General features: G+C 46.3%; 1 protein-coding gene across 1 annotated transcript; it reads right to left on the bottom strand.

Annotated features, from left to right (window-relative positions):
• Positions 1-2,582: 2,582 nt before the first annotated feature.
• LOC118615887 (small integral membrane protein 10-like protein 2A) lies at positions 2,583-16,753 on the bottom strand. Its single transcript, XM_036241159.1, has 2 exons — positions 16,568-16,753; positions 2,583-4,674 (listed from the first exon to the last, which is right to left on the bottom strand). The coding sequence occupies exons 1-2, from the start codon at positions 16,751-16,753 to the stop codon at positions 4,654-4,656; spliced, it is 207 nt and encodes a 68-aa protein (XP_036097052.1). The 3' UTR covers positions 2,583-4,653.
• Between the last annotated feature and the right edge of the window lie 85 nt (positions 16,754-16,838).

Raw genomic sequence — 16,838 nt, 5'->3', positions numbered from 1 at the left:
AAAATCAATGGGAAAATGTCCTCGGATGAGGATTAACAACAACAACAAAAAGAGTTAGGAAAGGGAGTCGTTTCCCAATCTTCCAATTACGCATTTGTTTTCTGATCGCAGACACAGAACTCTTGGTAGGCAGACAGGGGAAAGGGTAAATCCACTGCCTTAGAAAAAGCTTGAAAGCATTCAACAGTTTATAAGAGAATTCTACTCTGTGAAGACTGTGGTGAGGCATAGCAACCCTAGAAAGATTCCTTCCATTGGTACGTACCTAAACAGTTTTGTTTTGTTTTTTTATCCTCACCCGAGGTATTTTGTTCAGATAGAGTGGGAGGGGGGGGGGAGAGAGAGAGAGAGAGAGAAACATCGACGTGAAGGGACACATCGAGTGGTTGCCACCCACACGACCCAACCAGGGCCGGGGACAAACTGCAACCGAGGTACATGCCCTTAGCGGGAACCGAACCCGGGTCTCTCCAGACCGCAGGCTGACGCTCTAACCGCTGAGCCAAACCAAACCGGCCAGGGCCCTAAACAGTTTTTTAAATGAACTGTAAAGAGCTGTTCAAAATCCAACCAGAGCAAAACTCCAGCGACGCCTGCTCCAGCTTCGCTGAGTAACTGATCTGTTTCCAGAAGCAAGCACAGCGCTCAAGGGCTCCTCGGACCACCCACCAGGCGGGTGCTCTGAAGCTGTGAGGTCTGGTCTGCAGGGCTGCCACACCCTCCCAACTCAACCAACCATTCCCCGCCTCGCCCCCAATGAGATGTTTAAATTTGTCCCCATTAAAGGACTGAATTTTTAACAGATCCTTGGAGTAGGGGCTCATATCCATCAGCTTACTCCTCTTGAGCACCCGTCTCGTCCCCAGCTTTCCCAGAACTGCAGCCTTCACCATGAAGCTCCACGCATTTTCCCGTCACATGGCTCCCTCCCCATTTGGGCTTTTCTAAGACACCGTGGAGCAGAGAAATAGGCTGACAAGACTTTTCTGTCTTTTCCAACATGGCTTGAATTGCACGGATTTTTGTTTGTTTGTTTCTTCCAAAAGTATAGTCTACAATCCATACCCCTGGATTTCCTATCCATGGATTCAACCAACTATGGATAGAAAATACTATTTTTGACCCACGGTTGGGAATCCATGGATGCAGAGGGCTGACTGATACATTGCTCTATGCGATTTTATATAAGGGAGTTGAGCATCCCCAGCTTTGGGTATCTGCAGAGAAGGGGGTCCTGGAACCAATCCCCCTCAGACATGGAGGGACAACTGTAGTCAAGTTTGGGGAAAGTCAAAGGTTATACACAGATTTTTGACTGTGCAGGGGTTGGCCCCCTGGGCCTCAGGTTGTTCTAGGATCAAATGTATAGTGAACGGTCTAAATGAATTTTAGGATACACTGGGAGTTACACCAAGCTCCAAAACACATGTCTTGCTTCCTATTTATAAAATCTATAGTCATAAGAATGATCTATTTAAATGCAAGTCTCTTTTTTTTTTATCCTCACCCGAAGCCATTTTTCCATTTTTTGTTCAGATAGAGTGGGAGAGGGAGGAAGAGAGAGAAACATCGACGTGAAAGGGACACATCGAGTGGCTGCCACCCGCACGACCAACCAGGGCCGGGGACAAACTGCAACCGAGATATGTGCCCTTAGCGGGAACCGAACCCGGGTCTCTCCGGACCGCAGGCCGACGCTCTAACCGCTGAGCCAAACCGGCCAGGGCTAAATGCAAGTTTCTTAATTTTTTATTCTTCGTAGGCTTGCAACCTCATAATTGCTTCAAGACCTCAACACTCATTCCAATTTAAAAAGGAAATTATGATTTCCAAATGTAAATAACGAAGTCCAACATTTTGTTTCTAAATTTAAAGTGAGTGTGCTATTCAAGCCTTAATAGCAGAACCCGTTAAGACAGAAAAAGGGAAATGCATGTAAACTTAAGTTTTAAACAAGCTTCCCTTCGTTTTCATTGCCAAAATGATACAAATGAAAATATTTCTAATGAGTGATTCCTTTTATAATTCAACCATGAGACAATTTATCCAAAATATCTTATTTCTGTACTGCCTCAAAAATAAAGATGTTTATCGAAGGCCTTTTCTTGCAAAGTCATGAAACTTCAAGTAATACATCTCTTATCTCCTCTCCACCTCCCACCGCCACCCCGAACTTTCCATCAACATGAACTGGACACAGCACAGCACCAAAGGGAAAATGTCAGCAAAGTATAAGTGTTCTAAGGAATTAATGTAAAGAAAACATTACTGTGAACTTCCCAATACTTCTTTTAGAAAAAAACAAAAACACCTTATTCTAATATAACCACATAAAAAACAGTTGAAATTTATTAAATTAGCATTTGAGGCCAAATAGGAAATTTGTTTTTTCTTCGCAATTGGTTGAGAATTTATATACCTGCAGTTTATAAACCAAAGGAAATAAAACAGTTCATGAGTCATGGAAAGTTCTACCCCAAAGGAGCAGACTTAGTTTTAAATAACAACAAAATAAAAGGGGGGGGGTAGAGGGTGGGGAGAAAGGCTTGACAAGAAAACAGTTCCCGTTTTAAAATACTGACCTGTGTCCTCATCTCATTTCACAATCCATCGGTGACCTCATAGGAGTGTCCCCTGGCCAGGGCTTCAATTGCTCAATCGTTGGGACAGGATCCTTCTAGACTGGCTGGCATCATTTTCTCCCCAGGACTCTTACTTTGGGATTCTCTGACCACCCCGAAGGGTCACACAACAGGACTTCACTCCGTCCCGGGAAGAAGGTGAGACCCGAGTTCCCACCTGGCTTCACGATGTGTTTTCCAAGCTCTGCTTCTAGTCCCTAGTCAGCCGTCCCGCCACCAGTGCTACGGACTTGTATGTGAAGAGAAAGACAAGATGAACTGAGACTGTACACATCAAATAAGACCTTTATTATGCTCGAGAACAGATTTTATTTTTCATTTTCCTGAAACACTAAAATAGCACATGGCATGGTCATCTAGCACACGATATAAACTGATATACGCAATCCATAATCCCAGAAATGGCTGGCTGACTTTGGGACTCCTTAAAACTTACACTTTAAAGTGACCTTTATCAAAGTCATCAAACAACAAAAAAGGAGTGATCTCAGAAAAAAATTAGTGTGAGAGAGACCTCAGCTCCTAGGAACTGGAAGCTTCCATAGGGGAAATACTTGAGGGACCGAGTCTCACACACACTTCTGTCTCAGGTAACATGACACGGTTCCCAGTTTGAGAAAGGATTATTCTAAAGGTAAGTGTAATATTGCAACTTCCATCGTAGGGCCTCCATTAAAATCGCATTTCCAGTGGGAGGAAAGGGAGGTGAGAAGAGAAATCAAATTCTGCTGCAGACCAAAATCATTCTACAAAATGCAGACGTGGTAACAGCTCACCATCAACTCAGCAAGGCTCACAGCAAGGACAGAGGGGTTGACGTTTACAAACACCCACTTCTATTAGGTGATCAGATAACCTGGAGGGCAGCATCCGGGACAGCAGCCCTTCAGAAAGGCTGTTGAAAGTTTATAAAGTACTTGATGTCAAATCTTTACGGTCTAATCTGATATTTATATAGGATATGTTCATGTTCTCCTGGGAATGGTCTCCCAATCCTGAATGTCTTTCAAGCACAATTTACAACATGCTCCAGAATTTCCTTTCGCATTAACCAGCTTTCCATGAGTTTAAATCCCACTCACTCGAAGTCTGTCTGGACGCACGAAGCAGAGCAGGGACTTCGTGGCTGCACTGTTTGCATCAGACTGAATGGAAAGAAACCATTCCAAGGCAGTTTGTAAATTAATCTCACTATTTTTATTGTTCGGCGTGTACCTTAACTGGCACATGGCCCTGCTACTTCAAGGGCGTGCACAGCCAGAAGTCCAGTTACTGCAGATCGATCATTTGAGGTACTTCTCATACCGGGAGGCAGTGTCCTGCGCCCCGCCGTCTCCTGCACGCTGGACGGCCAGGGGAATCACACCCTGTCTCGTCATTCGGGGACACTTCGGGATGCGCATGCAGCACTGTGGAAAGGACAGGCCAGCGAGGCGGCTCCAGCTCAGACCCTCTCCCCCCAAGAGCGGAAACTCCCATCTCTGACCGCTGGCAGCGCGGCAGTCCTGCGCGCCAAGGCTCTCCTCTGCGGCACGGCGCTCCGAGGCAGGGGGTGGCCCCGGGCCAGCCTCCCCGCCGGTCCCCCACCACAGCCTCGACACCGCAGGACACCCCAGCAAAACACTCTTCTGCAGGAGCCAAGAACAGATCTCCAGTCTTGCTCTGAGCCACTGTGGAAGCGGAATTTCTTCTTACTGATTCTTTCAAGTACGCACACGCGCTGGTGCCACTGAGAAGCAAGGGGCTGGCCCCACTCAGACCTCTCTCCACTTCCAGTGGTAACTCCTCGCTCTGAGAGTCTCCGAGTCCATCCAGCACAGGCCCCCTCGCCCAGGCAGGTGCACCTGGAGGGCGCAGGCTCTCTCGTGCTTGAAGGCTACACAGCAGCTTGTCCGAGTCCTCTCCCTGCGCTTTTGCGAGGCAGGTGTCCGGAGTCCCTCTTCTGTCCCTCATGCTGTGTTCTCTAATGCGGTGAGCCCGAGGACACGCCGTGTCCGCTGGTGGAAGGCCCTCAGTGGATCTCGATATGAACCTGGAAAAGAGAATCACACCAAGTGGCACAGTGAGGAGGAGTCCAGCAGAGTCACACCCAGCTGCTTCCTAACAAACGCAGACCGCTCTCACGGTCTCTCGTACCGAGCCTGCTTCTGATAGAAAACGAGATGACAAACTACCAATTAAAGATCACAACAAAGAGTGGTACTTTATTAATGCAGTTTCCTAAAAATACTTAAAAATAAGAAAAACAAACACATTCTTCGGTGGTTATGTGTGTAGGTTCAATGGAAATCTGCTCTTCCTTAACCAGGACGTAACTGGATGACTCGATCATGCGACCAGGGCCTTACCTGAGCGCCTGTTTGAGGGAGACTCTCAGCGGCTCAGCTGCGATAAGGTGCTCGTAGGGAATCGAGGTGACTTTACTTAGGGGTCCAGGATTTACAAAGCCCTCCCAGGAAAGCCAGCATGGAGGGGTCCCAGTATACAAATCATAGCCCTAGGTGGTCAGCAAGGTCATTTGCTGGCAGGTCAGGAACCTCAGTAATTTTGGAGCCTGGACGAGAGAACACCTCACCTGAATTACAGGCACTGCAAGTAAAAATATGGCAGAGAAAGCCCCTTGGGCTGTTTCTCACCCTCCGACCGGCCAATAATAGAGGCTTATACGCCCAATCTGAGATTTCGGATGAAAACTTCTGGAGAGAAGTTGATTTGTAACGTCAGCAGTTGTTCAAGAGCAAACTCGAGATGGCCCATCAGTTAACACTCTGGCTGGCTCACTAAACCTAATGAGACCAGCCTTTTTCTGTGACCAAGAATAACGTTTCTTTGACATCACTATGCTCCAAAAGGGGAAGATGTTCAGGAATAACTGTGACAGGCTTTGAAATGGACCAAAAATAAGATGACTGGGCATGCAGCCTAGTGTATCCTTGCGCCACCTAATTGTATAGGGCCCTGCACCTTTGTCTTTAAGCTACAACAATTCTCTAGGTTGTAAAAATCTTAAGAGGAAGGCAAATGATTTCTTATCCAAAGAAATAAAAATTAATTTTGTCTGGAGGAATGCTTACTGCCCTGTAGATATTGACCAGTTTTACATCTATTTGTAAATTCACTTTAGCACCCCTGATCACGTGTGTGTGTTGTCTAAATTCTCCTTTCAGTGGTTATAACATCTTACTAGTTCCCTCATTAGCTGACGAGTTGAAAGAAACTTTGACACACATTCCTTTAAAAAATAACCATAACCACGCTAGCCGGTTTGGCTTAGTGGTTAGAGTGTTGGTCCACAGACCGGAGAGTCCCGGGTTCAGTTCCCGCTAAGGGTATGTACCTTGGTTGCAGTTCGTCCCAGGCCCCCCGTTGGGGTCGTGTGGGTGGCAACCAGTTGATGTGTCTCCCTCACATCAATGTTTCTCTCTCTCTCTCTCTCTTCCTCCTTCTGTCCCTCCTGCTCTATCTGAAAATAAATGCAAAAATGTCCTCGGGTAAGGATAAATAAAAAAAATTAAAAAATAACCAGCCCTGGCCGGTTTGGCTCAGTGGTTGGAGCGTCGGCTCGTGGTCTGGAGAGACCTGGGTTTGGTTCCTGCTAAGGGCACGTACCTCAATTGCAGTTTGTCCCCAGCCCCAGTTGGGGTTGTGTGGGTGGCAACCACTCGATGTGTCTCTCATATCGATGTTTCTCTCTCTCTCTCTCCCTCTCACTCTATGAATGCAAAGTGTCCTCAGGTGAGGATTAAAAAAAAAAAAAATCATAACCCAAGTACATTAATAAATGAAAGAGAGAGAGAGCCACAAATCGTGCTCAGTAGTGTTTCTAAGAAGCTACGTAAGGAGCAGCCACCTACCCAAGTGCACTAACTCCAAAGGGGAGGAAGGCTGCAAGCAGTGTGGGGGGAGGCGGCATCTGGGGGCAGTTCCGGCTGGTGCCTCCCCTCCCACCGAAGACACGGACGAAGCCCTCGTCTCGCGGGCGGACAGGCGAGCAGCAGCACCACAAGCACACAGCTCGGGGACAGAGGCGTCGCCACTGGAGAACAGCCGCAGCTGCGAGTGGCCGGCTGTGGGGATGGAGCAATGGAGGCAAGAAACTGCCGTTTCTCCTAACCCTGGGGAGCCAGGAGACTAAGCTATCTGACTGCCTAAGTGTGTGAATTGTTTTAGAAATGTAGAGAGAGTATACTAAGAAGAAAATAAAACAAACAGGTCTTCTTGGAGGCTGGAGTAGAAGGCCCAAGGCTAAGGTTGGGGAGGCAATCAGGGCCCAGTGCTAGGCACAGCCACTGGCATCAGGGCCTGGACTTGACTTGGCAGGGGATGGAAAGGCACAGGAATCTCCGGCCAGGAATGTTGCCAGGCTGCATTTAAGATGAATTACTCAGGCTGCAGTGCAGTGGCTAGACTGGAAAGGAACAGTAGGCCAATTAGGAGGCTGTTCCAACAGTGCAGGAAAAAAGACCACGCAAGGCTGTGAGAACAAAGTGGAGAGAGAAAGTATTTTTTAAAAATATGTGTTCATTGATTTTTTAGAGAGAGAGAGATAGAAACATCAATGTCAGAGAGAAACATGGATTGGCTGCCTCCTGCATGCCCCCTATTGGGGATGGAGCCTGCAATTCCGCATGTGCCCTGACTGGGAATCAAACCAGGACCTCTAAGTCCATGGGACTATGCTCAATCTGCTGAGCCACACCGGCTGAGGCCAGATAAAGTATTTTTTTAAAGGTAGTGACCGACCTGATGTAGAAGAGTGAGATAAGCCATAGATTTCTTCTGACTTTCAATTCTCTGAGACCTAAAGACCACATGGGCGAGGGGCCCACCAGGGCCACCGGGTAGGAAGACACCAACTGCACTGAGTGTTTCAAAAAGACAGTTACAAGAGTTTCCTGCACAGTCAGCTTAGTGAGCTCCAGGAAGACCTAGGAAAACTACACATAATCTTCCAGCCCAGCAGTCGTTAAATGGGGTGACCCCACCTCAAAGACCATGGGAGAAAACATCAGAACATCTTTGCTTAATTCATTTCTACCCCCCCCCCGTCACCTTTCTCTGTGTTTTATAATGTATACCATATTTTGGTAGAGCAAAATATATAGTTTATAAACAAGTATATATCTGTGGGATGTGCTCAAAACTTTTTGTTAGTAGTGTGACCATTATTCTGGTAACAACTGAAAAACATATCTGAATAGTATAAAGCAGTATACAAGTGTAAGATGCAATCTTTTTTAAAAATTGAGATATACGTGACATAACATTCTTTTAGTTTCAGATGAGAACACACAATATCTGTATATATAACAAAATGATCACCACAAGTCAACATACATCACCACACATTTTCTTGTGATGAGAACTTTTAAGAGGTACAATTTTTGAAAGTGTGAATTCTGGCTTACAATTCAAAACAATACTTTCAAAGTTTTCCAAGTCAAATATAATTAACTTCTCTTGACTATCTCTTTCTCTCAAATTAACTTCCCAAACCATATTATATCAAACCTTAAATTTTTTACTAATTTGAAATATACTAAGAATGAACATTTTCCTGAAATGGAAGTGTTCCCTAATATACTTTTAATATGTATCAATATAGGTTTTAAAAATTTCTTAAGAAAAACAAGTCATTTAATATGGGCCAACTCTCAGGAAAATTCATTTCTAACCACTTTTATTGTGTCCTTGTACAAGGACTTAGTACTGTTCAGAAAGATGAAGTGTTCCCAGAATTGTGTTAAAATATTTTAAGGCACCATTAATGGAATCAATAAAGTAATCAGGTATTTAATAATGACAGAATAAATTTTTTGCTGAAGACCTTCTAGTTCTTTTCTAAACATGTCATTTGTAAAACATTTTTTGTAGTTATTCCTACTATATTACATACATTCTGGTACATCATGTTGTACCAAATAAAGTATACACAACTACATAGTAAACTGCCCTTGGCTCCAGCTACATCAACATCTCCCACTCCTGTTAAGTTTACAAAATAGGAAGTGGCATTAGTTATGACACACAAACTTATGCCCCCAAACTGAGCCACTAGAATGAAGAAAGGAGTCTGTTTTGAAGTTCAAGACAGTATGATTCAGGAAAAATGAAGTGTAGGACTGGGAGTAGATTCCTGAAGTCGTTACTACCACCCCACCACCCACCCCTACAAAAAAATATGGCAAAGGTTGAAAATGGGACCAAAGAGGCCAGATTGGGTAAGGTGCACAGAAAACAAGACTGCCCAGTGTCCAGGATCCTCAGTGCAGACCCGAGAAGTCACCTTTCACAAACATCCCTGCCTGCTAGAGGCAGCTGACCTGCTGCGCGACAATAGGCCTGACCCAATTCAGCAGCTGCTGCCCTCTTGGACCGCTGTCCCTTCCCTTCCCTAACCTGAGCTATTAATGGCCTCAGGAACCTGACGGTCTGGATACCACTGCTCTGTAAACTAAAAATATCCTGGCCTCGATGCTTCTGGAAGCCAGCTGGCAAGGCTGTTCCCAAAGGGGCTGGGAGGAGACACAGCCACACTGGCAGGGGCTGTTGGGCTGGGCTGGAGGACAATGCTTGGAGCAGGGTCCTGCCTCATGATGGCGCACAAGCACTGCAAGACCATCCTGGCCTCCCCTAGCTTTTAGATGTGAACATCATACACCTTACGCCCCTTTGCTCATGACTAAAATGATCAGACTGAGGAAGTAGCTGAAACTAATTCCTTAAACTGCTACCCAGCCTAAGGGAGAAGAAGGAAGGACTCCGTCCTCTCTACAGTAAGCTGAATCATGACCGCAGGAAACACCAACAGTGCTGAGTTCCTGCTACCAGTCATTCAGCATGTCGCCATCATACCTGCCCTCAAAAGCCAGCTGTGCAGCTCTCATTAGTCACCACCCTGTTTCCCCTTTCCATCCCCTGGGCACCAAAGGTGTACAGCTCACGCATCCGAGGGCCTGCTGTCCCAGCTGGGGACTTCCGGCAACCCTCTTTCCTCAACATACTGGGGACTCAATCTGTGAAAAAGCACCTAGCATTTTTTCTGATGAGCATCCAATAAACAGCAGCTATTTTTTTTTTATCAAGAGTGTTTTAGGGAATGAATGACAAATTACTGCTGAGTGGTTCTGTAAAGCAGAGGACAGAGAAGTGATCACTGGACGGTGACATGGAAGTGGCCATCTTTTCATGGGTTACTGGCCACATGTGGTCGTCTTTGGAGAAATGCCTTTTCAAGTCCTTTGCCAATTTTTTAAAAATTGATTTTAAGGGAGAGGGAGAGAAAGAGAGAAACATCAATGAGAAAGAACATCGACTGGCCGCCTCTTGCATGCCCCCCACTGGGGGTGGGGCCCACAACCTGGGCAAGTGCCCTGACCAGGAATGGACCCGGTGACCTCTTGATGTATGGGTCAATGCTCAACCACTGAGCTACGCCAGCCAGGCTCCTTTGCCAATTTTTGAATCAAGTTGTTGTTATTGCTGAGTTGTAAGAGTTCGTTATATATCCTGGATATTATCCTTATCACACATTTGATTTGCAAATACTTTCTCCTGTTTTGTGAGCTGTCTTTTTCACTCTCTTGACAATGTCCTTTGGTGCACAAAAGTTCTTAATTTTGATGTAGTCTAATTTTTCTTGGCTGCCTGTGCTTTTGGCAAGAAATCATTGTCAAATTCAATACCAAGATCTTTTCCTTACCTTTTCTTCTCTGACAGTTTTAGTCTTGGTTCTTAAATCTAAGTCTTTGATCCATTTTGAGTTAATTTTTAGATGTGGTGTAAGGATCAGGTCCCCCTTCACTCTTTTGCATGTGAAAGCAATTCGATTTTAGCTGTGGTCTAAATGTTTGTGTTCCTCCCAAAATTCATATGCTGAAACCCTAACCTCCAAAGATGATGGTAATGATAGCATTAGAAGGTGATGCCTTTGGGAGGGGCTTACGTCATGAGGGGGGAGCCCTTGTGAACAGAATCAGTGTTCTTATAAAAGAGACCCCACAGAAATCCTTGCCCCTTCCACCACCTACGGACACAATGAGAAGGTACCAGCTAGGAACCAGGAGGGCCCTCAGGAGACCTTGACCATGCTGGTGCTGTGATCTCGGACTTCTCAGTCTCCAGAACTGTGAGAATAAACGTTTATGAGCTACCTCGTCTATGGAGGTGAAGAAACATCATTCCCCGCAGACCATTTGAGAAGCCATACCCAGGCTCCCTCCTGAGTTAGGGTTGCTCCCTGGTCCTGAATGCTCCCTCCCACCCCCAGGGATTGACAAGCAATTAAAATTTTTTTTAATGAGATAATACTAATAGATGGTTTTTGAACTTGCTTTTCTTTACTTTACAGATGCTGAATATCTTTTAACCTGAGTACATATAGATCTAACTCATACACTTTAATATCTGCCAGCATTTGCAAGATTTTAAAATCCTGCCCTGGTTGGGTAGCTCAGTGGTGGGATCATCATCCCAACAGGCCAAGATTATGGGTTTGATCTCTGATCAATGCACATACAAGAAGCAACCAATGAATGTATAAATAAGTGGAACAACAAATCGATGTTTCTCTTTCCCTAAAATCAATTTATATATTTATAATTTTTTGGTTAATCCTTATTTGAGGATATTTTTCCATTGATTTTTAGATAGAGTGGAAGAGAAGGAGGGAGAGAGAGAGAAAAACACTGATGTGAGAGACACATCAACTGGCTGCCTCCTACACGTGCCCCAACCAGGGCTGAAAATCAAACCAGCAACCTACGTACGTGCCCTTGACTGGGAATTGAACCCATGACCCTTGGTCTGTGGGCCTGTGCTCTAACTGCTGAGCCAAACCAGCCAGGGCTCCCTAAAATCAATTTAATAAAACACCACTTGAGTCAAGGATACAGGTATTCACTGTACCCTTCTTTCAAATTTCATACATGTTAAAAATATTTCAGAAGTTTATGTACCATGATTAAAGCATTCACTTGAAAGATTCTACAGTATATCTATGTTCCATATATATATTTGCCTTTTTTTTGGTTAATCCTCACCTGAGGATATTTTTTTCCATTGCTTTTTAAGAGAGTAGAAGGGAGGAAGGAAGGGTGAGAGAGAGAGAGAAACAATGTGAGAGACACACACTGATTGGTTGCCTCATGAATGCACCCGGACTGGAAATCAAACTTGTGACGCCTCAGTACACGTGCCGACATTCTAACCACTGAGCAAAACTGGCCAGGGCCTCTATGTTTGCTTTTCATCACCCCAAAATATATCATTGTTCATTCTCTCAGAAACCAGACCAAACTAAGTTTAACTGAGCTTATGTTTTTTTTTAATCCTCACCTGAGGACATTTTTTTTTTGCATTTATCTTCAGATAGAGCGGGAAGGAGAGAAACATCGATGTAAGAGAGACACACCGAATGGTTGCCACCCACACGACCCCAATGAGGCTGGGGACAAACTGCAACTGAGGTACGTGCCCTTAGCAGGAACCGAACCTGGGTCTATGGTCCACAGGCCAATGCTCTAACCGCTGAGCCAAAATGGCCAGGGCCGGAGCTTATGCTTTTGACCTGATCAATTAAGATTCTACAAAGCTTATAAGCTTTTATACCATTGTATTAATCGTCTATAATTTCCCCCAGGTCTCTTCTAGGAACCTGATATAAATCAAGTAACAGAATAAAATTCATGTCAAGCTGCAACTGGCCCTGGGAGTAGGGTTTTGGGATATTTACCAGTTTTTGAAGTAGTTCAGACCTAAAAAAGATCGTCTAATCAGAGTCGATGCCAAAGTCCTTTCGGTGCCTATGAGACCACATGAGCTTCCCCTAAACTTCAGTCTGAATCTCCTGCCACCTTCTTCTTCAATGACAAGCTTCCTACTGTTCTGGGATACACAAGGCTTGTGCCAGCTACAGGGCCCTCTATGTACAAAGCAAAACACTCTTCTAACCCAGACATCTCTGGGGCTAAAGCCCTTACCTCCTTCAAGGTTTTGCTCAAAGGCAATCTCATCAATGAGGACCCTTCTGACTTCTTCCCCATCCTTACCAGCCTTCCTGAACTCTACCCGATTGGAATGAATGTAGTTTTTCAGATAGGTGAACATTGAAACATATGAAGCTATGGATTTAGAAAGTCATTCAGAAAAATAAGACTATGAAAGAGCAGCTAGAAACAGAATGAGAAAAGGGAGGGGCCAAGAGAAGGTTCTCAGGCCTGGTGAGCACAGGGCAGTGTGGCTGCCGGTGACATCATAGGAAGACAAGGAAGGACATTTGACAACTCAGTTTGTCAACTATCACTAATCTGCACAATGACTTCTATTCTCTAGCTGTTGCTTGTGTTCCTCCTTCTTCTTCTCCTTTTTTTTTTTTAAATCCTCACCGGAGGATATTCTTTTATTTATCGTCAGACAGACTGGGAAAGAGAGAAACATTGATGTGAGAGAGACACATCAATTGGCTGCCTCCCTCACGACCCCGACCAGGGCTGGGGACCAAACCTTAACCGAGGCACGTGCCCTTGACCAGAATCAAACCTGAGGCTCTTCAGTCCTCAGGCTGAGGCTCTAACCACTGAGAAACCCAGTCATGGCTTGTGTTCCTTCTCTGTTAATAGTTATAAGAATCGGGGTGAGCTGAGGCTAAGAAACTTGATTCTTCCCACAGGGCACATAACTGAGAAGGTGTAGGCAGGACTCGTTAAATTAGTAGGTCCTCGGTACAATTTTCTACCTTGCATTTACTACATGAAGTAGTTAGCACGGATTCTCATTTTTTTTTTTTTTTTACTGCCGTGTATTTCAGATTCTGTACAAATTAAGTAGGATGCTAATGGCTCTAGATTAAGGCTTGCTTACACAGAGTATTTTAAAATCATAACCCTTCTCAGTTTACAAAACCCTTTGCATCTCTTTTCTCATTTAATTATCTTTCACATCAAAGAGATAAAATGTGTTGCTGCCCTACAAATGATTTGGGGGTTCGAAGTCAACATGTGGGAAATGGAGCCCTTTATTCCTTATTACTTGCGAAACAGATTGCAGCACCCCTGCAACGGCGAGAATGGGTACAGTGTCCTGAGTGAAGGAGGGCAGTGAGCCAGGGCTGTCCCCTTTACTCAGACTCTATTTTTGGTTGCACTTCCCTTTAACAGAGGCCAGAATAATCAAACCCTCGAATCAGGTATGTTAGTGATTTTCCACAAATGAACAGAAACTCTAAACCTGCAAGGGAATTTAAAGTAGCGGATGTAAATATTACAGTAAAAAAGAGACACCTCAACCAGCTGCTGTGGCTCAGTGGTTGAGCATTGACCCAAGAGGTCACCAGTTAGATTCCCAGTCAGGGTACATGCCCAGGTTTCGGGCTTAATTCTCAGTGGGGGGACATGCAGGAGGCAGCCTATTGATGTTTCTCTCTCATTGATGTTTCTCTCTCTCTTCCCCCCCCCTAAAAATAAAAATGTATTTTTTTAAAAAGACACACCCACTCATACCCTGTACTCCTCAGCATGCACTTGATCAAGCCCAAGATCAAACCTAAAATCCCCACACCATTCTCAGACAACCCTTCCCTGAGGTCCCTGGCTACCGCCTTGTCTGTGCCCCCACCCCCACTCACCCTTGACCAGAACACAAAGGCCCACGTCCAACCCCTAGAGCATTCAGCTCCCATGATTCAGTAAAGCTGTGCTGCACCTGGACTATGACAGGCACCAGGTGCACCAGTCACCTGTTATGGACTGCCCGCACCACTACTACAGACCAGTTTGCCTCCTTTGAAATGCACTTACCCTCAACCACTACAGTAGATTCTTAGTTATTAAATTTGTATTTGGATTACCTTTGCAGAGATTTGGAATCCTTTATTCCTTATTGCATATGAAACCAACAAGCCTTCAGCACTCTTGCAATGCAGAAAGGAGGAGCAAGATCACATCCATACGGTGATCACAGAGGTCCTCTCTGGCATGAGAACCGAGCTGGGAGAATGTACCAGCTCTCAAAAAGCCAGGGAAGAGCACTCAAGGTGGAAAAAAACTGCATGTGCAAATGTCCAGGAGCAGGAAGGGGCTTGGTGCATACAGACAGTAGATTGGAAAGTGTGAAAAGGAATAGTAAGCAAGAAACAATCTGGGTGAGAGTCTAGAAAGATGAACACAAGTCAGATCTGCAGGGCAAAATGTGAACTGCAATCTGTGTGCAATGGGAAGTTCTGTTTTGTTTTTTCTGTGAAGAATGACATGACCTCCTGCTCAGTGGAAAACAAATGGGAGGCTATTTCAATCGTCCAGGTGAGTGATGTTAGCCTGGACTAAGGGGTGGTCATAAACATAAATGGACATATGAGAAAGGTGATTTTCTTTTTAAATGGCACAAAACTAATTTTCAACATTATGTACTAAGTTTTCTTTACAGTCATTCATGTAATTTTATAAATCACTGCTAGTTATTATTTATTTTTTATTTTTTATCTTCACCTGAGGACATTTTTCCATTTTTTGTACAGAGAGAGTGGGAGGGAAAGAGAGAGAGAAACATCGACGTGAAAGGGACACATCGAGTGGCTGCCACCCACACGACCAACCTGGGCCAGGGACAAACTGCAACCGAGGTACATGCCCTTAGCGGGAACCGAACCCGGGTCTCTCCGGACCGCAGGCCGATGCTCCAACCGCTGAACCAAACCGGCCAGGGCTAAATCACTGCTAGTTATTAATATAACTCTAGAACAAGAGTTTCCAAAGTGGGAGCATGGGGTCAGATATAGCCTGTGGACACACATTTTGTTTTGCCCACAAAGTCTCCCCCACAATTTGTTAATTTGATATCTAAAAATCAGTATTTCCAATTTCCCTTGGAAATCATTTGATCTGGCAAACAACTGGCTGGTGACAACTGGCTAAAGCACAGGCTTTCTGGTACCCCCGTCTCCACGTCCAGCACACTTGCTCATTCATACCACCTGCTGGAAAGATAGTTGAGTTTTCTAGTGTTCTCGTCTGTTCCCACTTATGCAAGCCCTTGCTCACTAAAAGCATCTCAATGTGGACCTTGAAATAGAGCGGCAGGTTCATCGCATTTCACCTTAACACAATTTTGATCACCAGCTGGCTTTAATCAGGCACTCCAAGATAGGGAACCATCCAAGAGGAGGTCGGTACTCGGTCACGTATGCCACACTCGGAAAGGAATAATTGCCAATCTGACGACTCTCCATTCCACTAGAAAAAGGCATCTATAATCCGAGGGACGTAGAAACGTCAGTCATGTATCACCAAGGTGATCTCCAGGGTGCCCTGTGCGTCTGCGACTTCACGTCTGCCTCGTTGCTGGCCTCTGAGCCTTTCGGGTCGCTACCTCTTCTGCCTCCTTTCCCCTCCTCTTCTGCCTCCTTTCCCCTCCTCCTCACCCCCACCGCTCCCGCCGCGGCCGGGATACAGAAGGTACGTCTACCAGGGCACTCGTTAACATCCATTTACCCATCTTCAATCTCAAGGATAATTCCCCCTGAACCTGCGTCTAGTCTGGGAACTAGAAAAGTCAACCATAAAGCCACCCCCTCCAGGCACAATTTGTAACGTCCTCGGGCACATTTTCCTCTTCGGGGCCCGGGCCCGTTTCCGCCGGTGCCAGGCGGCAGCATCCACCCGCGGACCCGCGGACCCGCGCCCCAGCTGCAGGCCCTCGGCCAAGGCGCGCCGCTCCCCGCCCCCCCCGGCCTTGTTTGCAGAACAGGGATCACAGTGACCCCCACGGGTCTTTCCCCCGCGGGGTTGCGGGAGAGACGCACGGTCTTGGCAAACACCGAGCTTGCAGTGCGGCAGCGCGCGGCAGCATCTCCGTCGCCCGGGCGAGGGGGGCGGGCCCGCGCGCGGGAGGGTCGGGGAGAGGGGCCGGGCGGGCGGGCGCGGCTCACCCACCTGCAGGCGGACGTTGAGCATCATGGAAGCCACGATGTACAGGTAGGGGAAGTTGATGCGCAGCCGCCAGGCCAGGTCGAAGAAGATGAGCAGCGTGCGGGTCAGCCCCTTGCAGAAGACCCCATAGGAGCGGGCGGCGGCCGAGCGCGAGAGCCGGACAGCCAGGCCCGACAGAGCCGCCGCCATATAGACCCGCGCCCGCCGCCGCCCGCCGCGCGCCGACCGGCCGCGGACCCGAGCCGCCTGGCGCTCCGAAGCGCGCCCGCCCGCT

Source organism: Molossus molossus, unplaced genomic scaffold (assembly GCF_014108415.1).
Source record: "Molossus molossus isolate mMolMol1 unplaced genomic scaffold, mMolMol1.p scaffold_m16_p_4, whole genome shotgun sequence".
Lineage (NCBI taxonomy): Eukaryota > Metazoa > Chordata > Mammalia > Chiroptera > Molossidae > Molossus > Molossus molossus.
The sequence above is the reverse complement of the archived record's forward strand: the minus strand, read 5'-3'. Positions and strand labels throughout refer to the sequence as shown.